A 22363-nucleotide genomic window follows, 5' to 3' on the forward strand; every position below is an offset into this window, starting at 1 on the left:
ACCAAGCTAGAGGCAGTACAACAGGGTACTAGAGCCTCCATGCTCAGCTGTATCACATCTTGTATCTAAGCTAGAGGCGGTACAACAGGGTACTAGAGCCTCCATGCCAGCCTGTATCACATCTTGTATCCAAGCTAGAGGTGGTACAACAGGGTACTAGAGTCTCCATGCTCAGCTGTATCACATCTTGTATCCAAGCTAGAGGTGGTACAACAGGGTACTAGAGTCTCCATGCTCAGCTGTATCACATCTTGTATCTAAGCTAGAGGCGGTACAACAGGGTACTAGAGCCTCCATGCTCAGCCGTATCACATCTTGTATCCAAGCTAGAGGCGGTACAACAGGGTACTGGAGCCTCCATGCTCAGCTGTATCACATCTTGTATCTAAGCTAGAGGTGGTACAACAGGGTACTAGAGGTTGTGTGAGGGCTGGTTTTTCTGTAGGGTGACTTATGCTACAAATAAGGATGAAGAAAAGCTACATGTGACCTTTTAATCAATCATTATTCTGGCATTGCTTCTATATATTTTTTTCTGACTGTGTTCACCGTGACGGATTATGTGATATTCTAATAATTTGCGTGAGGCATTTAAAGGGTTAACAGGAAAAACATTCCCAGACCACTGCCTCCCGAATCCACAGAGGGATTTCGGACAGACGATTGCTCCAGGGCCTTTCGCAGTGACAGAAAGTCAGCAGGTGGTAATTCGTGGGCTGGTGTGAATCTTCCTCACAGGGAAGTTCTGCGTACAGAAAGCAGCGTTTTTGCTTATTACATTCTCTAAGGCCTCCCATGACCGTACCGTAATACGCAGCGTAAAATTCGCCGTGTTTTACCCACGTATGTGTGCGTTTTTGCAAAAACTAACGCAAGCAGGGAATGATGTCCGAAGTTACCCAACCACATGGACATCCCGTAGTGTCTGGAGAGTGGATGTGAGAGGAGTGAGTCCCAGCAACAGAGAGAGCAACCCGCAGTACTGCAAACAGGTACCCATTGACACCACAGGTATTTTCCTGTGCGTCCGTCTGTTAGTTAGGATCACCGCACAGAGGTACTTTATTGGCTAAGCCTAATTGAATAAGTGTTCTTACCAAAGTGTATGCGGAATGAACCTTCCCCCTATTCATCCTCCGGAGTGCTCCCAATCCAGGATCGGTTACATATAGATAACGTGGACTATAGGGCTGTATGGATCCCATGTATCCTCCCCGCCTCTGAGCTTTAGCCTGTAACTGCTACAAGTGAATTGTACCTACATTACCTGTTATACAAGTTTATTCCAGTAAAGTTATACCGGGCCCTAACAGTTCCTAAGGACCCGAGGTACTATACACAAGTCTCCGTGTTATTTACTCTGCCGCATAGAATAACGGTGTGTGGGAACAGTGGCGTCACGAGTGATATCTAGTACAACCACCCTCATCCCCTTTATTGGCACTACCTGCCAAAGGAGTGTCGAAGTGTGTCTTGCCATCTACACTGGCCTTGGTTGCGTGTCAACCCTCCGGGACCAGAGCTTGGTAACTTAACCCTCCCAGCTCTGCACGTTGGCCAGGTGCCCAGGGTCACCCCTCTGGGGAGTTGCATTAACAGATGGAATACCCTCTCACTATCATTTTTGGGGCGATGCCATTTGATCAGGATGATCAGTTTCCCGAAGCTTCTGTACCCTTTACAAACCATCCCACTATTGTTACAAAGACAGGATTTGGGAAAGCTATACTCTGCATTGTCAGCGTTTATTTGGTCCCACAAACTCCCACGTATCGCTTACTTATGCTTTCCAAAAACAGGGGGGGGCTCCATTTCCCGGATATGCGCACATCTAATGTGGCGAGTCTTATGCGACACTCCTTAAGACTGGCTGTCAAAACACATGGATCTATGGGGCCATCCGGAGTTCAGGGAGGGCCGGGTTAACACAATGTTTGTGCTCTGGCGTAGCAGAGCCATCAAGAAGAACCTAGATCCAGAACGTTTAAAGAACGGTGCGACACACCTGACCTACCTGCAGCTCACCTTCTACCTTATGCACAAATACGGAGCTTCTTAGACGGGCTGACCTCTCCAAGGAGGCGATACTTCACCCCATTGATACACTTACAAGAGATTCTCCATTGAGGCATTCAATCTGTGATCTGCACTCTAGATTTAGGGATGGGTGGCTGGTACAGGACAATTCTCTGCTGGGTCCGAGAGCTATGGGTCCCGGAGATACCCCAGGGGATAGTGGCAGGGTAGGCTTCTGTAAGGAAAGCCATTACAAATGAAAGATGCCGAGAAACCTACTTTAAAATTCTACATGAAGCAATATATGGATTCGATATCCCTCCACATCCCAGGGGCCCGGCAAGGTATCTGGCACTGCCCCAAAATAAAACCGTTTTGGGCGCATACTTGAGAACTTGTGTGCAACACTCTGGGGCAGACAATACAGTTATCACCACAAGCTTGTGTATTTCACGCTCTTTGTGACCAGATGAAAGTTCTAATATGACCCACAATCAGAGGCGTAACTTGAAGCTCCCGGGCCCCGATGCAAAACCTGTAACAGGGCCCCCAACTATAAGGCTTTACTTATAGTACTGGGCTCCCTATATGGAGAAGAGAGGACTTATGGGCCCCTAAGGCTCCTGGTCCCGGGTGCAACCGCATCCCCTGCATCCCCTATAGTTACGCCCTTGCCCACAATTATTTTAATAGGTAAAAGATGCTTGTTGGCAAACTGGCCGCAGCCAGACCCCCGGCCGTGGCCGACGTCCTGCAACAGTGAACATATCTTGTAAGAATGGGAAGATTGGAGATTGAGATGTGCAGAGTCTCAAGCCACAAAGTTCTTTAAAAAATGGTGGATTTTTATAGAGGGTTCCTGGCCCCAACCGAGATCATTGAATATATGAGGCCATTCAGCAGCACAACCTGGTATTCTACCCAAGATGGCGCGGACCGATTGGGGAAACGCAAATATCATAATTAATGTAATTTGACCGTATAGGAGAATTTCTCTCTGGGAGACATCAAAACCCTGAAACCCGAATTAATGTGTCCCTAATGTAACGAAGGATGAGACCAGGAGGCACAAGGTTGTACATTAGGAGGCTCCACCTTTATTCAGTTGTTCAGAGGTTTATAAGGTTTGATGTGTTTTGGTTTTATTTTTGATATCTGTATACTCGTAGATATATATATATAGTTGATCGAAATGAGCCCGAGACCTAAATCTGATAATGTGAATGTGTACAGGTGGTCATCGGTTACATCACTGTGAGATATTGTCGTTTTGTTAATATGAAAATGACAGAGTTAAAAAAGAAAAAAATTAGGACACGCTGTGATTTATTTATTTTTTTCCGCATGTAACGTACGCATTAAATATACGGGTGAGGGGAACGATGAGAAGCGATGTACTTTTCATTTACGCCATTTTGTGTGTATTACACAACAAAAATACATTTGTGTGCGCCCGGCCCAAGTCATAAGTTGTAGAAGAGGATAAAACCTGCGATACGTCTGGAGTGAAGCTCTAGCTTATGGGGCCAGTACAATTGCACCCAGGGGCGTAACTCAAGTCTCAGGGGCCCTGATGCAAAACGTGATCCGAGGCCCCCCCTCTATCTGTACCCGTACCCATATCTAAACCATGCTGCACAGAGACATAACTTGAAGCTCCTGGGCCTCCAACTATAATGGTTTATTCATATTCCTGGGCTCCCTATACGGAGAAGAGAGGCCTTATGGGCCCCCTAAGGCTCCTGGGCCCGGGTGCAACCGCATCCCCTGCATTCTCTATAGTTACGCCCTTGATTGCACCCTCTGTGACCCTGGGGCGTAGCTAAAGATTCCTGGGCCCGGGTACAAAAGTTCAGCTTTTCAGAAAGTGAGTATAATGTTTTTGTTGTACCCTTCTATGTATTGGGCCTTCACCCCTCCGACCGCTCACATCCTGCCCGTGACTGCAGCCCCCGGATATCACAGGCTGCCCGTGCCGTTTCCTCCCCGGTCCGGTCTCCTCCAATCCGCTGGCTCTGATGCCAGAGAAATCCTCCTCTGAGGTGCCAGATTGCAGAAGATGGAACCGGCAGCCTGAGATACCCGGGTACTGCAATATACCAGGACTGCCTTTCCTCAGAAATTTCATGTACTGAATCCAAGATGGCTGCAACTAAGATGGCCGACAGGCACCAATATAGTGCTAAAAGGTTTCCCCCCACCGATAAGTGTTCTACAAAGTTTCCTACGTGCATCTTTTTGTTCATAAAATATCCCGGGTGGCCCTGACTTTTGGATCACCCTGTATAACTGTGTATGTATATATATATATATGTATATGTATATGTATGTATATATATATATATATATATATATATATATATATATATATATATATATATATATATATGTATATGTATGTAAGGCCGCCTGCACACTGGCGGATTTGTATTGCGAAATCCGGAGCGGGTATCCGCCTCCGAATTCCACAGCTAATACCGCCAATGGCGACAAAAACTGTACCGCCAGCTGGACCATCTGCAGTACAGATTAAGAAGATTCCGGACAGGTATGTGGAATCCGATTTGTTCGTATGCAGGCGGCCTAAAAGTGCCTCTATGTGCCAGTTTATTAAAGTCCCGTAAACCGTGGATTTTCCACACGCAACTTGGCAGCAGAAAATTTGCAGCACATACACTACGTGTGGGCATACCCTAAGGGGGTGTTTGCAGGATGCACTTTTATCGAGCACCCCTAGTGAGGGCATACCCTAAGGGGGTGTTTGCAGGATGCACTTTTATCGAGCACCCCTAGTGAGGGCATACCCTAAGGGGGTGTTTGCAGGATGCACTTTTATCGGAGCACCCCTAGTGAGGGCATACCCTAAGGGGGTGTTTGCAGGATGCACTTTTATCGGAGCACCCCTAGTGTGGGCATACTCTAAGGGGGTGTTTGCAGGATGCACTTTTATCGGAGCACCCCTAGTGTGGGCATACTCTAAGGGGGTGTTTGCAGGACGCGCTTTTATCGGAGCACCCCTAGTATGGGCATACTCTAAGGGGGTGTTAGCAGGATGTGCTTTTATCGAGCACCCCTAGTGTGGGCATACTCTAAGGGGGTGTTTGCAGGACGCGCTTTTATCGGAGCACCCCTAGTATGGGCATACTCTAAGGGGGTGTTTGCAGGACGCACTTTTATCGAGCACCCCTAGTGTGGGCATACTCTAAGGGGGTGTATGCAGGATGCCCTTTTATCGGAGCACCCCTAGTATGGGCATACTCTAAGGGGGTGTTTGCAGGACGCACTTTTATCGAGCACCCCTAGTGTGGGCATACGCTAAGGGGGTGTATGCAGGATGCACTTTTATCGGAGCACATCTAGTGTGGGCATACTCTAAGGGGGTGTATGCAGGATGCACTTTTATCGGAGCACCCCTAGTGTGGGCATACTCTAAGGGGGTGTTTGCAGGATGCCCTTTTATCGGAGCACCCCTAGTGTGGGCATACTCTAAGGGGGTGTTTGCAGGATGCCCTTTTATCGGAGCACCCCTAGTGTGGGCATACTCTAAGGGGGTGTTTGCAGGATGCCCTTTTATCGGAGCACCCCTAGTGTGGGCATACTCTAAGGGGGTGTTTGTAGGACGCGATTTTATCGGAGCACCCCTAGTGTGGGCATACTCTAAGGGGGTGTTTGTAGGACGCGATTTTATCGGAGCACATCTAGTGTGGGCATACTCTAAGGGGGTGTTTGCAGGATGTGCTTTTATCGGAGCACCCCTAGTGTGGGCATACTCTAAGGGGGTGTTTGCAGGACGCGATTTTATCAGAGCACCCCTAGTGTGGGCATACTCTAAGGGGGTGTTTGCAGGACATGCTTTTATCGGAGCCCCCTCTAGTGTGGGCATACTCTGAGGGGGTGTTTGTAGGATGCACTTTTATCGGAGCACCCCTAGTGTGGGCATACTCTAAGGGGGTGTTTGCAGGATGTGCTTTTATCGGAGCACCCCTAGTGTGGGCATACTCTGAGGGGGTGTTTGCAGGACGCGCTTTTATCAGAGCACCCCTAGTGTGGGCATACGCTAAGGGGGTGTTTGCAGGATGCCCTTTTATCGGAGCACCCCTAGTGTGGGCATACTCTAAGGGGGTGTTTGCAGGATGCCCTTTTATCGGAGCACCCCTAGTGTGGGCATACTCTAAGGGGGTGTTTGCAGGATGTGCTTTTATCAGAGCACCCCTAGTGTGGGCATACTCTAAGGGGGTGTTTGCAGGACGCGCTTTTATCAGAGCACCCCTAGTGTGGGCATACTCTAAGGGGGTGTTTGTAGGATGCACTTTTATCGAGCACCCCTAGTGTGGGCATACTCTAAGGGGGTGTTTGCAGGATGCACTTTTATCGGAGCACCCCTATCATGAGGCGACCTGGGCTGCTGCCCATCCGCTATTTATTTTTTTATTAACCATATTAATGCCCGGTAAAAAATAATTGCCCCCTGGCAGCCGGCCGAGCAGTGACACAACAAGCAATTAACTCACTCACTCTGTAGTTCTATACTGCTGCTGCTGTAATCTTGGTGTGACCTCTGACCTCTCTTGGGGTCTGCACCTGCACCCAAACACCCTACAGAGAAGTCAGGGGTCACACCAGCAGCGGCTGCCAGCAGAGCGGAATAGAACTACAGGGTAATTAACAGAGTGAGTTATATGCTTGTATGGTTGCTGCCCCCCTGGAGATCACTGTTACCACTGGGGCTACTAAGGGGGGTCACTATTACTACTGCGGCAACTAACAGGAGCCACTATAGGGGACACTATTACTATTGGGGCCACTAACAGGAAACACTATGGGGGATACCATCACTACTAGGACCACTATTACTACTGGGGCGACTAGTGGGGTCATTATCACTGCTGGGGCCACTAATGGGGTAGTTATTACTAATGGGGTCACTGTTATTACTAGGATCAATAACTGGGTCACTATTACTGCTGGGGCCACTAATGGGGTCACTGTTATTATTAGGTTTTGGAATTGTAGCGCAGATTTCTCAACTGAAATTCTGCAACAAGTACGCAGCGTGTGAACCCCGCCTGACGGACGGGATCCACGTCCCATCATCAAATCTATCCAGGAGCACTACAGAAAGGGGACACAACTGCATGTCTGCTATAGATGTGCGGTTCGTCATATAGATTTATAAACATGCTGTATCTATGTAGTAAGCTCTGTTTGGTGGTGTATCTATGTAGTAAGCTTCATTCTTGTACCATACCTCTGTAGTTGGCTTGGTTCTCATGCAATATCTTTGTAGTTAGTTTGGTTCTGGTACTGTATCTACATAGTAAGCTAGGTTCTTGTGCAGTACCTTTGTAGTAAGCTTGTTCTCATGCAGTATTTATGTAAGCTTGGTTCTGGTGCCGTAGCCTTGTAGTAAGCTTGGAATAGTACCGTATCCATGTAGTCAGCTTGGTTTTATTACCATGCCCTTCTCCCCAATGAAAACGTATGCACTCTTGGCCAAGTGTGTATGGGGGAATTTGAAGGGTTAGCTTTTGGTTTAATGATCGTTATGCTGACAGCTAACCAAAGTGTATGCGTAGCAGCATTAACTTTACTCGCCAGTAGAGGGCGTGAGCACTAAGTGTGTCAGCATGAACTCTAAATACCGCCCTGGCCCCCGCGGGCCGCAGCCTGTAACCTAGGACCTCAGCTTGGGCATGAGTTTCTAGACTGGGTTTTATATATATGGTATAGACTAGTTCAGGTCTGCGCTGCCCATATATCAGCTGGGAGAGTGGATCTACGGTAGGTATACCTATTATTATATATATTCCCTGGGCCACTTTAAGTTTCAGCTCCTCAATAAAAATTGCCTGGAAAACCGTTTTAAGAAGTAAAATACCACGGCTGCTGAATCCTTATACCTGGGCACCCTGCATGGGCAGTCATATTTGTAAGGTGGTTATCGCTGCCCAATGCAAACCGTGAAATGGTGCCCCCGCAAAAAAAACCCACTCATGTTACGGGCATTCAAAAGTGCCAATACTCCAAATCCCCAACCCATACGAGACTTGTCTGAGGCGGGCGATGTCTCCTTCCCCTCTGATCTGTTCTACGCTCTATTGTGGATACAATCTGGTTGGATGAGATCTCCAGATCATCGCATTCTGATTGCTTTACACTTTACAGATTTTTATTGTGATTGTGCATCATAAATGTACATTATAATAAAGTGAAGGGAATATTGTAGACCGGACCCGGCGCCAGCGGCATACGCAGCTATAACGCCATAATCACGGATGCATCTTTGTTTTTCAGATATGCGTCTGTATTTCCTGATCTGAGTAAGTATTACATCTTCTGTAGTCGGTGACTATTGTTCTCCTGATGGTGAACTTGTGACGTCTTCTATTTATCACATATATTGCTGTCTTAAGCCCCATTTAGACAGGACGACTGTTGGGCAATCGATGGCCGACACTCCTCCCACACATACACGCTCCCGTGCTCCTGTACAGGACCGTGTGTCGCTGGCTCAGAGCGGGGCAGCAGGAGCAGATTTCAGTTCTCGCTCCCCCTCGCCCCTCTCCATTCAGTTAACATAGCGGCCGTTCAATACTGAACGGCTGCTATTTACACTGCACTCATAGTTAAACTCATCGCTCATCGTTTATGCTGCATAAATAGAGTGCAGTGTAAATAGCAGCCGTTCAGTATTGAACGGCCACTATGTTAACTGAATGGAGAGGGGCGAGGGGGAGCGAGAACTGAAATCTGCTCCTGCTGCCCTGCTGTGAGCCAGCGACACAAGCTCCTGTACAGGAGCACGGGAGCGTGTATGTGTGGGCAGGAGTGTCGGCCATCGATTGTCTTATGCAGCACAGTGTATAACGATGCTGCATGGGACTGGGGGCGGGGCTTAAGGGATCAGCGAGCTAGATGGGGGGGAGGAGCTAAGTAAGGAAGAGGAAAGAGAAGACAGGAAGAAGAACAGAAGGAGAAGAAGCGTGGAGGAAGAGGGAGCCGAGCAAGACGTGGATTACAATTAAAAGACAGTTATAAAGAAGAAGACTGAAGGCAAAGAAAGTTGAAGAAGCGGAGGAGAAAACCGAAGCGGCTAACGAATAGCGGAGGTCGGGAGTCGTTAGGAGAAGATAAGAAGAGGAGAGTCGGCGGGAGAACGAAAAAAGAAGAAGATGGAGAACCTGAAGGCTTTGATCCAAGCGGCGGTCGCACAGGACGGCACCGGCTGGCTGCAGGAGATACTGTCAAGCTGCGAGACGGCGGGGCCGGAGGAAGCCGGGAGACAGCAGAGCGGAGTCGGCGAAGCGCTGCCGGAGGCAGAAGAGCAGTTGCGGGGAAGACCGCAACGAAGAAAACAGCCGCCAGCGAGGCTCAGCCCGAGCCCAGCGAACAAACGCCGCGGTCAGCGAAGCAGCCGAGTAGAGGAGAGAGCGGCGGGAGCCGCGAGCGCCGGAAAAAAGATGGCGCCAAATTCAAATACAGTGGCGGGAAAACGGCCCGCCATGAGGCAGCGCTCACCGCCGGTGAGCGGGAGGAGAAGGGGAGACACGTGCCAGGAGGCAGCAGCAACAGCAACTATGGCAGCAGACGAACAGCGCGCGTCTGGGCGCAGGACATCGCAGAGAGGGAGAGGTGAGCCACGGAGTGCGGCAGAAGTAGGAAGGGACACGCGGGGAGGGCGCGTACCCCACCAAGAGGTCAGAACGCCACAAGCAGGAGGCAGCACAGCACAGGCGAGGAGTCAGAGGGGGGGGGGGGCAAGTACAGGGGGGAATAGATTGCAGGCAGTATCCCCAGTTAGCTCTTCCAACAGCAGCGCAGCGAGTAGCCCTGCCCCCGCATTGTTACCCCCGCGGAGGAGACAACGGAGGGGGAGTACCCCTTCTTCGGGGTCATGTAGCATCACCCCTGAGCCCCATGCATCTAGCCACACGGCCTATAGACATAGCCGACCCCCCAACCATCATAGGGATAGATCCGAGGCAGCCCCGTACCGGGGGCAGCCGGAGGTGGTATACCCCACCCAAACACAAAGCAGACACGCTTACCATGTTCCGCCACCCGCTTCGGCCACACAGCGCCGTTGCTATGTTAATCCCCGTTACTTGGACCCAGTGTTACAAGAAACGCTGGGTTACTCTTCACAAACGTCCGACAACCGCGCTAGCAGTAGCCGCCAAGGGCAGGGCGCCAGGCGGAGGCAAAGAGATAGAACCAGAGCGCTAAGACAGGAGGCAAGGCGTTCCAGGCAGCTAGAGCAGGCGAGTAGAGCTTCCAGTAGCAGCAGCGGTAGGGCGCAAGGTGTAAATAGGGTAGAGAGGGGCAGTTTAGAAGAGGTGACAAGACTCCCAGAAGACCAGCGCGCAGAAGACCAGCGTCATACGCTTCACTCGCAGTCGAGGCGACATGGAATGGAATACAGGAACTACAAAAGCCACGGCCACACGCAAGGACGGTCAAGCAGACACCAGCCTGGTGTGGCGCCACAGCAAAGGGCGCAGGAGGCTACGCGCACGGTCAGTCGGGAGCCCACGCCCGATCAAAGGATTCGCAGGAGGGATACAGCCGGGACATCACCCTTGGCATCGCCGGAGGTCGGTCGAGCTGGTGAGTTATCATTGCATAATGCGTGGTGTAATGTGATGGATCCCGCAAAGGGTGCGGATAAACAAGATTTGGTCACGGTATTAAAATCTTTGTTGAGCAAGGTTGATACGCAAGAAGGGCTTTTAGTGTCCTGTGGTTCACCAGGGGGCAGAGGCCCGCCTGTGAGTGGTGTTGCTGGAAGCTCAACCCGGTGTACGGAAAGTGACCCAACGGAAGGTTTAAAATATTATGATTCAATGTTTTGTGGTGTTGCCCCGCTAGGGGTAGGTTTGGCTGATGAGCTGGTTGAAAAAATTAAAAAAGGTTTATATGTGGATATTTGGTCCTTATTATCAGCGGACCATGTGATGGTAGATAAGGAACGGTTGTCGGAACGTGGTGAGAAGAAGCCAAAAATTGCAAAGACGTTTGGGAATTGGCTTCAAGCGTATTTGGTGTTGGCCCATGTGGTGTGTCAACATCAGCCTGCTAAAGGACCGGAGTTGATGGTCTATCTCAATACCATTTACAGCGCCTACAAGCTGCACGGTGGGTCAGCTTGGTGGCGTTATGATGAGGACTACAGGCGTCGGGTTTCGGGTATGAGCCACATAAGCTGGGCCACAAAAGCAACTGATGTGTGGATTCAGCTTATTCTGGCGCAAAGGCCCGCTAGAGCGTCCTTTCCTACGGGAGCCGCGGGAGGCGGGCAACAGCCCTCCGCGGCTGCTCAGAGACCCAATGGCTCATGTTGGCTCTACAACGAGGGCCATTGCAGGTTTTATGCCACCTGCAAATTCCGGCACGAGTGCTCGGTTTGCGGGGGGCAGCACGCAGCAGTTCGCTGCTTCAAGAAACAGAGAACGACTGCCGCAGTGGGTGGTGCCGGTGGAGCACCGAACGCCGGTGAAAAGCCGGGTCCTGGATCTGTGGTTAGACAGATACCACATGAAACAGGAGGCAAAAATTCTTAAGGACGGTTTTTCAATCGGTTTCGTGATCCCGTTTGCGTTTTCACCCGCGTCAATGTTCGCCCCTGTGGGGGGTCTGGAACGCAGACCGTAATGCGAATGTTGCCTGTATCCAAATTAAGAGGAAATATTATATAGAGTACTCATAGAGAACCATAATAAGCCACTACACAGACCGTCTAGTGATATCAGTATGAATTCTGTTTATTGTTGTACATTGCTAGTTTATATGCAAGTTGTAAAGAAGGCGTTTCCAAATGTTACCTGATGCCTGGTTACAAAGTACATTTGGCAACTGTAAATCAACAAGCCAAATGTTACCTGATGCCTGGTTACAAAGTACATTTGGCAACTGTAAATCAACAAGCTTTTCTAAACAAAAGGTATCAACAAAACTGTTTGAAGTAGACATGGAAACAGTTACAGTGTGATAATACAGGTTTTGTTAATTACATTTCTTGTTTGGGAAGAACTGTAATCTTCAAAGTTCATCAGCAATTTGCACATCAAAAGAGGGGACATTGTTTCTAATTTTCACATAGACAAAACTGGTTCAGCCACCTACTCGGAAGTCAGCACAAAGTTGGTAAGTTGGTATTCAGTAAGATAACTGAATAAAATCTAATTAGTCATACATTTGGTATTTTAAAATCAATATTTAAATAAACGCTTGAATATACCTTTTTACATATGATTCTATATCCAAATTCTACTAGCAACTTCCGGAATGTTTTACATATAATACATAACATTATATAACCAAATAACTAATGTCACATTCATTACACTGTTTCCTTATCTTTCTTATGTTAGGTTATTGATTAATATTGATTGACCCCTATCATTCCCCCATTTGGACATCAGAGCCACCATTATCTCCTGGTTCTGTCACCCATAGGTGCCGGGTTCCCAGGTAGGAATGGTGCACTCTATGTCCATCAAGATATGAAGACATAATATCAAATATTGCAAGTCAATCAAGTTTACAATACAGTAATCTTAGATTTATCAACATCAATATCGTCATCGTCATATTAGACACTTAAAGGGGTGTAGAAAATCGGCATTCAGTACATTTAGCTATTCATAAAATTATTACTTTAATTGCAATATATATATATATATATATATATATATATATATATACACATAAGATTATACTAGTCGGACGATTGCAGAGTAGCTGTTACTTCTGTTGCCTTAATTCGTTGGCATTTCCTGATTTCATTAGAGTCACAAGTAAAATTACAACATTCTTCAGCCAACGCAACATTTCTCACCTAAAACCGAGTTATATTCGTCCAATGTGTATATTCAATGGTATCGCAATGGGGACAATATTCAAATAAATTAAGGAAGGTGTTTTCCTGAACAACATTGTCATCTACTACATCACTATCATTGTGAACTATTGAGCGTATGTCTCGAAGAGTCTCTACAGGAGTGGGGACAGATAATAGAAAAGTCCGCAAAATGTCCTCTCCACTCCTGAGGTTGGGCATACACGTGTGGGAAATATTTGCCCACCCAGTCCATCGCTTGTCCATGTGGATCGTTCGTAGTGGTGTTTCCCAATAAGAAGACAGTCCAATAAGACAAATGCAGAAGTCAAAATCAAAATGTCCATTACCTCCCCCACCCAAACAACGCCGGGATCCCACCCATCACTTTTCCTCTGGCTCGGGAACTTTCTTGCAGTGGGAGGCATGTATCCACTTTTACAGAAGTAGGTGTTGACAACAGAACTTGGTATGGTCGTCAAACCTTGGGTCCAAGGCCTTTATTACGTGTCTTTTTTTTGCGACCACCCAGTCTCCAGGCTGCAAGAAATGAGTCCCCTCTAGGTTGTGAGGGTCTGAAATTGGGGAAAACACTAGATCGGGTGTTATTTTCAGTTTACAACATAGTTCTTGTACATATTCAATAACCTTATCACACCCCCGCTGTAGGGCCTGTGGATGGTACAGGCCTAATCTTGGCATAGAGCCAAACAACACTTCTTTTAACTTAAGCATATAATTTTAGTTCTTTCAACTTTGTTAAACTCTGCGGGTGGTATGGAGTGTAAAACGCTTGTTCCACTCCCAGGCTGACATCACCTCTCGCATCACTTAACCTGTAAATTGTGTACCTCTGTCACTCTCAATTGTCTCTAGTACCCCAAATCTACATACAAGTTCTGACACAAGTTTAGCCACTGTACATTGTGCGGTGGCTTTGAACAGGTCCACGCACACAAGGACATACTCATACCTGCCTGATTTGGGAAGCTGGATGTAATCGATTTGTAATCTCTGAATAGGATACAGTGGTCACTTCACATGCCTTCACATATGCCTTCGCCAACCTGTCGAACCCTGGAGCATACCATACCTTGTCCATAACAAAAACCATGGCATTCCGAGAGGCATGCACTTTCCCGTGAGCTAGGACGGCGAGGTGGGTGTAGGCAGCCGCTGGTACATCATCTACGTCCCGTAGGACGCCAAATTCCAAATCAACAAGAGCGGTGGGACCAAGATCCAACTTACAGCACAAGGGGTCTTGCGTACTGTCCAGGAGGGCTGCAGCCTTGGCTGCCCTATCCCCTTGTTCTCTGGTGACTGCCCCTGCGTGTGTGCTTTAACCTTTATTATGGCCACTTGTCCTGGCAACATGATAGCTTAATGGGCTTGCCTTGTGCCGTGAGAAAGCTCCTGGACCGCCAGATGGGTCCATAATCGTGTGCAGTACCAAAGGCGTACCTGGAATCAGTGTAGATGCTGGCAGTGGTACTTTTCGCAATCGTACAGGCCTCAGTTCCTGCGCTGACATGTATGGCGGCAGTGGCTTTTGTACAAGTATCTCATTCAGTGTGACTACTTCAAAACCTGTTACAAGCCTTCCTTTGTCATTCAGGTATCTAGATCCATCCACAAACATTTCAAGGTGGGGGTTTAGGAGGGGTTTGTCAGTGACATGTGCGAACCCAGCTGTCACAATCATGCTGGTGTTCTGCGTCAAAGGCCTCCTCTTCATCATCAGTCAGAGAATTTGCAAAAAGCTGGTCCTCTGTACTTACTCCCCCATTTGAATCAGTGTCACCTAATGGCAATAAGGTGGCCGGATTCAAAGTGGTGCAACGTTGAAATGAGACATTGGATGAAGAGTGTAAATGCAAGTTCCATTTTGATCCGTCTAGCAAGAGACAGATGTCTACGGCTTACCTGTGTCAGGATACCATGTATGTCATGTGGGGTGTAGATCACCATGGTGTGATCTAAGAAGTTTCTCTTTGCTGGCTTTGCAGCCATTCTACTCTGATGGAGGAAACACAAAAGGCTTAGTGATGCATTGAGGTAACTATTTGTGTCAGCAGTACATAAAAGTAAATTAAAAAAAACAAATCATCAACATATTACAAGAGGGCGGTGCCCTCGGGAATTGGCCAGGCGTCTAATACCAGTTTCATGAATCTGGTGAACTGGTATTGGGCTATACTGTGCCCCTTGTGGCAGCACTATCCAACAGTACTGCTTTCCTCTGAAATTAAATACAAACAAATACAGACAGTCTGTGAGGTCCGTCTGACTGGTAGCCCAAAGGCTCAAAGGAACGACACTAAGAACTTGTTTCTCTGCGTGCGTAAAAGTGAAGACAGGTAGAGGTGTCGCTAGGTCTGCTGCCATCCGACCGAAGGTCGGGTGACTTTCAGACCTGGGGTGTATACGAGCCTCACCGGACGAGTGAAGTTCGATACAAGATCCCAAGGATCCCATCATTTCGGTTCCCAATATGCTTTCAGGACTTTCCAGCACAAGGAAGCGCATGAGGCATCGTGACCCTTTAAACATTACCTCTAGTGGTTCAGTTTCTGCCAGCTGAATTGGCATTCCTGAAACCCCTTGCACCAATTACTGCTAGACAATCAGGCTGGTATTCTATTTAAAATAGATCAGAACCTTGTAGCAAAAAAAAAATATAAAAATTAAATTTAAAAATTTTAAAAAAATAGCTGATCTGTAATACATAGATCACCTATGCATCCCCCTCCCCCATTTGATCACCTATGCCTCCCCCTCCCCCATTTGAAACAGGATACTCGATTGGAAGAAGAGTAGCCGGGTTCACCATTGAAAAGAAATATTAAAGGGGGGGCATGAGCAAAGCACATTGCAACCTTATTTGACAAGCTAGAGACAGGTGTTTAGGTTGTACTTGAGTGAGTATACTCTGGATGTCATGAGGGGTGAGAACCACTAGGGGGTAGTCCAGGACCAACTCAGAAGATTTGTCAACCCTTACTTGTACTGCTGCCACCGCACAGACACAGGAGGGGGCTCCTCGGGCTACCGGATCCAATCTCATGGAGTAATACCCAAGTGACCGTGGACGTCCTCCATGTTTTTGCGTCAATACTGCTGTCGCATGAAAGGCCAGGGACGGCAGTATGAGACAAGTCCCAAAAAGGTGCGAAGCTTTGGCAGCAGAAGAAGATACAGAAATGGCTTGAACTGCAGCCCTGCGTCGTTCTGTGAGATGTCTGCCTTCTTGAGCTAGACAACAACCTTTTGTTTACAAAGCTGTAATTTTTCCTTTCTAAGCCTTGCAGCCATTTTCTGCTTAAAAAAAAATTTTTTAGAAGAGAAATAGATGCAGATTGACATGTTTCAGATCCTCAACACAAAGCTGGAAAGTCATTAACATATTGCAACAGCACAGTCCCCTCAGGCGGAGTCCAAGCCTGCAGGACAGTTACATAAATGCCCTTTTGTCTGAAAAAGGGCCGGAGATTCAGACTGTCTCCACTCTGGTTTATTATCTATGACCTTAGGGATTCCAATAGACCTTCTACAAAGGCCATACTAAGTACATGTTTGCCCATCTTTTCTATGCCCCTATACCCCAGATCTGACTAATGTTGTTGAAGGCGGGCATAGAATTGTTTTACACTTTCTTCCTTCTCTTTGTGTGATATTAGAAAGAGACAAGGAGGATTCTCTCAAATTTTTGTTTTGTTTTTCTTTTTCCCAATGTTTCAGACAAATTAAAAAATATTTTACCACTTCTCAATTCTCTATGTTTAATTTTATCCCAATCTGTGCCACAATAGTCTTTCACATAATTTTAGATTATAGTTCCCGCTGCCTTCCCTGTTTTACATCTGCTCCTATTCCACCCTCCACTCCCTGCATCTCTTTCTTGTCCTCATGCTTCCACTCACTAAGGGGGGTTTTATTCATTCCTATACGGACTGATAGTATGTGAAGTAGAAATTGGGATTGTATTTACTGTACACCAGACTTCCAATAATGAGCGAATTATGTATAGATAAGAAAAACTCTTAGTACCGCGGTTTTTACACGATTCGCTCAGAATAGGCTACCCAATGACAAACACAATACAACTTATGCCCATTTCTACCCACATACTGATATTCACCACACTGCGACCATTCAGCGGCCAATATATTATAGGGGGCTTTATTCCACCCTGGCATAATTAACAATTCATCGGACACTTCTTTGTTCTTAGCTACCGACATTTTCGTACTATTGCGGATTTTCTTAAACAGCGACATTTTCACACTAAGCCCGATTATCACAAGAAATTCTTCAACTATCAGTTTATCAAAATTTTCCTTTAAAACAAACTAGTGTATTACTCTCTGCGTAATCCTGTTCACAGCGCTATTAATGTATTGCTGCAAGGAGCAAGACTTAGTTCAAATTACGCCTTAAAGAGAGTTAGACACTATAAAAGGTTCATACTGTAGTTGATTGGGACCCTAATAAGTGGGATGGGGACCAATATTCACACCTTATCCTCTTTACCAGCAGTATGGACAATGGCTGGCGGTTTATGTACACCAAGAGGCTTATTGTTTTTATTCTTTCACACACATAAAACAATTGTTTTCACTATTTTCTGTGCAGTCTTTTACTATTTCTCTAGCTGATTTCCATATAGGCATACTACTTGCCCTGTACGTTTCCCATATTGTCTGTTCCTTTATCTAAACCGGCGTCTCTGATATCTTTCATATGCTTTTTCCCGTACTATTGCCAGAACTCATAGTTAAAGGTTCCCGCTTTTCTAAGTCCTATCTTTCTATATTTTATCGTACGTCTCCCCCTTCCCTTTCTCTTATGGACTTACCTCTTGATTTACCACTGTAACACAGCATTGAGGATGCATACGGCTTTCCTCAGATAAATCTGGCGGTCCCTTCTGCCAAGTCCGAAACTGGCAGGATAACTATTTATTTTATTTCCCACTATTCATCACTAAGTAAACAGGACCTGATATCACCTAGTAAACTAAGGACCCCTGGTCCCTGGTCCTGGAATAGTTTTACGGACTCCTTAAGGGGGGGTTTAGGGGATTTCTGGTGATATTATAACAGACTCAGTAAAAGCAAATTATGGCTAACATGACACAGACTATCAACGTACAGATTTCAACAATTACTACAGGCAACATGGCAATATACACACAAGGGTTCTTCCGTCTAGCACGGTTACTAAGAACACCGTAAATAACAGGCAGAAGCGTCCTATATAACATACAGCAACTCACCCCCTGTCGACACGAGGACTGAATGAAGTCAGGAGAGCCCAGAGCTTGAGTGGTAAGTCAAGAGCTTACCGTATACCGGTGTTTTGTAGATCTGGGGTCCCGTGGCCTCTCGTCCGGCTGGTCGGCAGGTAGTGTAGTCAGGTATCGGCTGCAGGTAAGGAGTTAGCTTCTGCCCCACGTTGGGCGCCAAATAAACTGTGGGGGGTCTGGAACGCAGACCGTAATGCGAATGTTGCCTGTATCCAAATTAAGAGGAAATATTATATAGAGTACTCATAGAGAACCATAATAAGCCACTACACAGACCGTCTAGTGATATCAGTATGAATTCTGTTTATTGTTGTACATTGCTAGTTTATATGCAAGTTGTAAAGAAGGCGTTTCCAAATGTTACCTGATGCCTGGTTACAAAGTACATTTGGCAACTGTAAATCAACAAGCCAAATGTTACCTGATGCCTGGTTACAAAGTACATTTGGCAACTGTAAATCAACAAGCTTTTCTAAACAAAAGGTATCAACAAAACTGTTTGAAGTAGACATGGAAACAGTTACAGTGTGATAATACAGGTTTTGTTAATTACATTTCTTGTTTGGGAAGAACTGTAATCTTCAAAGTTCATCAGCAATTTGCACATCAAAAGAGGGGACATTGTTTCTAATTTTCACATAGACAAAACTGGTTCAGCCACCTACTCGGAAGTCAGCACAAAGTTGGTAAGTTGGTATTCAGTAAGATAACTGAATAAAATCTAATTAGTCATACATTTGGTATTTTAAAATCAATATTTAAATAAACGCTTGAATATACCTTTTTACATATGATTCTATATCCAAATTCTACTAGCAACTTCCGGAATGTTTTACATATAATACATAACATTATATAACCAAATAACTAATGTCACATTCATTACACTGTTTCCTTATCTTTCTTATGTTAGGTTATTGATTAATATTGATTGACCCCTATCACCCCTAACCTGAAATCGGCGTTGGACAATATCCATTTAGTCAAAGAAAAATTGAGTAAGGAAGTCGAGCTCGGCCGCATGGCCGGCCCTTTCGAAGCGCCGCCGTTTACGAATTTGCGGGTGTCCCCCTTGGGTTTGGTACCCAAGAAGGAAACCGGGAAATTCCGCTTAATACATCACCTATCCTTTCCAGCGGGGGATTCCGTCAACGACGGAATATCAAAAGAACAGGCAACTGTTTCTTATACGTCATTTGATTCCGCGGTTCGCTTGGTAAGAGCGGCGGGAAAAAGAGCCCAGTTAGCAAAGACGGACATTGAGTCCGCCTTCCGATTGTTACCAGTCCACCCCGATTGTTTCCACCTCCTAGGATGTCGGGTGGACAGCCAATTTTTTGTCGATATGTGTTTGCCGATGGGATGCTCCATTTCATGCTATTATTTTGAATTGTTTAGTTCCTTTTTAGAGTGGTTACTCAAGTATGAGACGGGCATCTCATCGGTGATACATTATTTAGATGATTTTTTGTTCGTCGGGCCAGAGAACTCGGGCAATTGCGTATTTTTGCTTAAAACATTCCAGGCCCTCATGCGGAGGGTAGGGGTTCCGTTATCAGAAGAAAAAACGGTGGGCCCCGCGACCCGGATCACATTCTTAGGAATCGAGATCGACTCTGAGGATATGGTGTTCAGGTTACCAGTGGAAAAGGTAGCCAGGTTACACCAGACAGTCAATGAAGTTGCCAGCTGCAAAAAGGTCACGCTGAGGCAGATTCAGAGGCTGGCGGGTTTGCTTAATTTCGCGTGTAAAGTCATCCCTATGGGACGGGTCTTCTCAAGAAGACTGACGTTAGCCACGGCAGGGGTACGGGAACCCCATCATTTCGTGCGGGTTACACAGGGGATGAGAGCGGACCTACATATATGGAAGGTGTTTTTGCAATCCTTCAATGGGCAAGTGATGTGCCCAAAGGAGGAGGTTACGGGTAGCGACATATGCCTATTTGCGGACGCGGCCGGGTCGGGAGGTTTCGGTGTAATTCTCCATAACCATTGGTGCAGGGAACCCTGGCCAGTGAGTTGGGTGAATAGAAAATGGACCAAGAATGTGACACTATTGGAGTTTTTTCCGCTAGTGGTAGCATTGGAACTGTGGAACTCAGAGCTTCAAGACCGCAAGGTCTGTTTTTGGTCGGATAATACGGCGGTGGTGCAGGTGATCAATAGGCAGACCGCGGGGTCTCCGCCCGTGTTGGCATTGTTAAGACATGTGGTTTTGAGATGCCTGCAGAATAATATTTATTTGCGAGCCAGGCATGTTCCGGGTCATGACAATGGAGCGGCTGACGCACTCTCTCGTTCACAGATGGAGGCGTTCAGGGAACGGCACCCACAGGCGGAGGCCGAGGGGGTCCGATGCCCTCCTCACTTATGGGATCTGGTCGAGCAGAGTTGTTGAAGCTGGTGGAGGCATCGGTCACGTGTGCGACGTGGAAGAGTTACAATTCTATATGGTTAGAATGGCTTTCATTGGCAGGCGGTTGTGTGGTCGACGGTGAAAGGGCGCGGGCGGCCACGCTTGATTTGTTGTCAGATTTACGGAACAAACATCGGTCGGTTGGAGCAGCTAAAAAATATTTAGCGGGAGTAGCCTTTTTGCTCAAACTACATGGTAAGACGGACGTTACTAAAGAATTTATTTTTCGCCAAATAATCCGCGGTTGGAAAAAAGATAAGACGCATATTGACAGACGACGGCCCATTACGTTTTCCATGTTGATTAAGCTATTAGAATTGCTGGAAAGCGTGTGCGTTAATGGTTCAGAAGTGTTGCTATTTAGAGCGGCTTTTTCGGTGGCGTTTTTTGCTGCATTACGAATTGGAGAGATGGTCCCGGCGAGTAAAAATAAGCCTGGCGGTTTGCGGCATAATGATGTTGTTTGCTCGGGTGCATCACTACGTATATGTATCAGAAAGTCCAAGACGGACATTTATGGAAGAGGCGAGTGGATAGCAATTAATAGCCTTGGAGGCATGTGGTGCCCGGTGAGCACGGTCAGAGAGTACATGAGCTCGCGCAATATTTGCGACCAATTTTTCGTTCACGCGGCAGGCGACGCCCTCACCCGTTTTCAGTTTACGGCGGTTTTCCGTTCAGCATTACGCACGGCTGGTTTGGATGTGTCCGAGTTTGGTACGCATTCGTTTAGGATAGGTGCGGCAACCATGGCAGAAGCACATGGTATGCGGGAAGAAGATCTGAAACGGCTAGGTAGATGGAAGTCGCAGGCCTATAAATCATACATTAGACCGGACTTAATATTATAAGAAAGCGAAGTGGTATGATTGTGGCCTGGTAAGATGGCGTTTTTCCGTTGTTTGGTACGGGTTTTGGTTTTTTGTTTTTGTGTGTTACAGCTGCAGAGCCGTGGAGAGTCTGGATTATCGGACATTCATTCGTGTACTGGGCCGAAAAGAGAGCAGCAACTCGGCCATTAGGAAGGACCCTAGGAATGACGGACACTGTGGTAAAGTGGTATGGGATTCGAGGACTACAATGGCCAAGGTTGCTGCAGATCGTGACAGAGATTAGCAGGTGGACCCCCCGGCGAGTCATCCTGGTCGTGCACGCCGGGGGGAACGACCTAGGAAAAATAAAACTAGGCGATTTACTCGCTCTGATGAAACAGGACTTACTCCGTTTTCGTGAGTGCTTCCAAGAATCCGTGATCGTATGGTCAGATATTATCGCCAGGAGATGTTGGAGGGGGGCAAAGAACCCCGAGGCGATTGAAAACGTCAGGAAAGTGATCAACCAGAGGATTTCGAAATTCGTGCAATCCTTGGGAGGAATTGCTGTACGCCATTGGGAGTTGGAGGATAGAGAGAAAGGTGCGCTGCGAGATGACGGAATACACCTAAATGAGGTGGGATTGGACACATTCCTGTCCGGACTGCAGGATGGCGTGGAAGCTGCCTTAGTTCGGGTCCGTGGGGTGGGGCGGAACGCGCCGTAGGGATACGGCGCGTCCCGTATGGCCTTGAACTTTCCATGCTGGAGAAGAGGAGGGTTTACAAGCCCAAGGAAAGCGGGCTTACAAACGTCCTATGGAATAGTTAAAGCTAAAAGCAGTTTAAATTAAGCGGGTTGTAGCATGGGAAGGGTTTATAGAGTTAAAAAAGTTAAATTAAATAGTAGAGGTTAAATATTTAATAAAAGCTGTGGCCTACCCCACATTTTACACACAAGAAGTCTCCGG

At 47.0% G+C, this 22363-nt stretch overlaps 1 protein-coding gene across 1 annotated transcript in view; it reads left to right on the forward strand.

The window, feature by feature from the left end:
* Nucleotides 1–22363, forward strand: part of FYB2 (FYN binding protein 2) — a 103973-nt gene that overhangs the window by 64400 nt on the left and 17210 nt on the right. The window contains exon 17 of the mRNA XM_066597880.1: nt 8311–8336. Coding sequence (XP_066453977.1) covers nt 8311–8336 — 26 coding nt within the window. The remainder of the gene's footprint in view (nt 1–8310; nt 8337–22363) is intronic.

Source organism: Eleutherodactylus coqui, chromosome 3 (assembly GCF_035609145.1).
Source record: "Eleutherodactylus coqui strain aEleCoq1 chromosome 3, aEleCoq1.hap1, whole genome shotgun sequence".
Classification (NCBI taxonomy): Eukaryota; Metazoa; Chordata; class Amphibia; order Anura; family Eleutherodactylidae; genus Eleutherodactylus; species Eleutherodactylus coqui.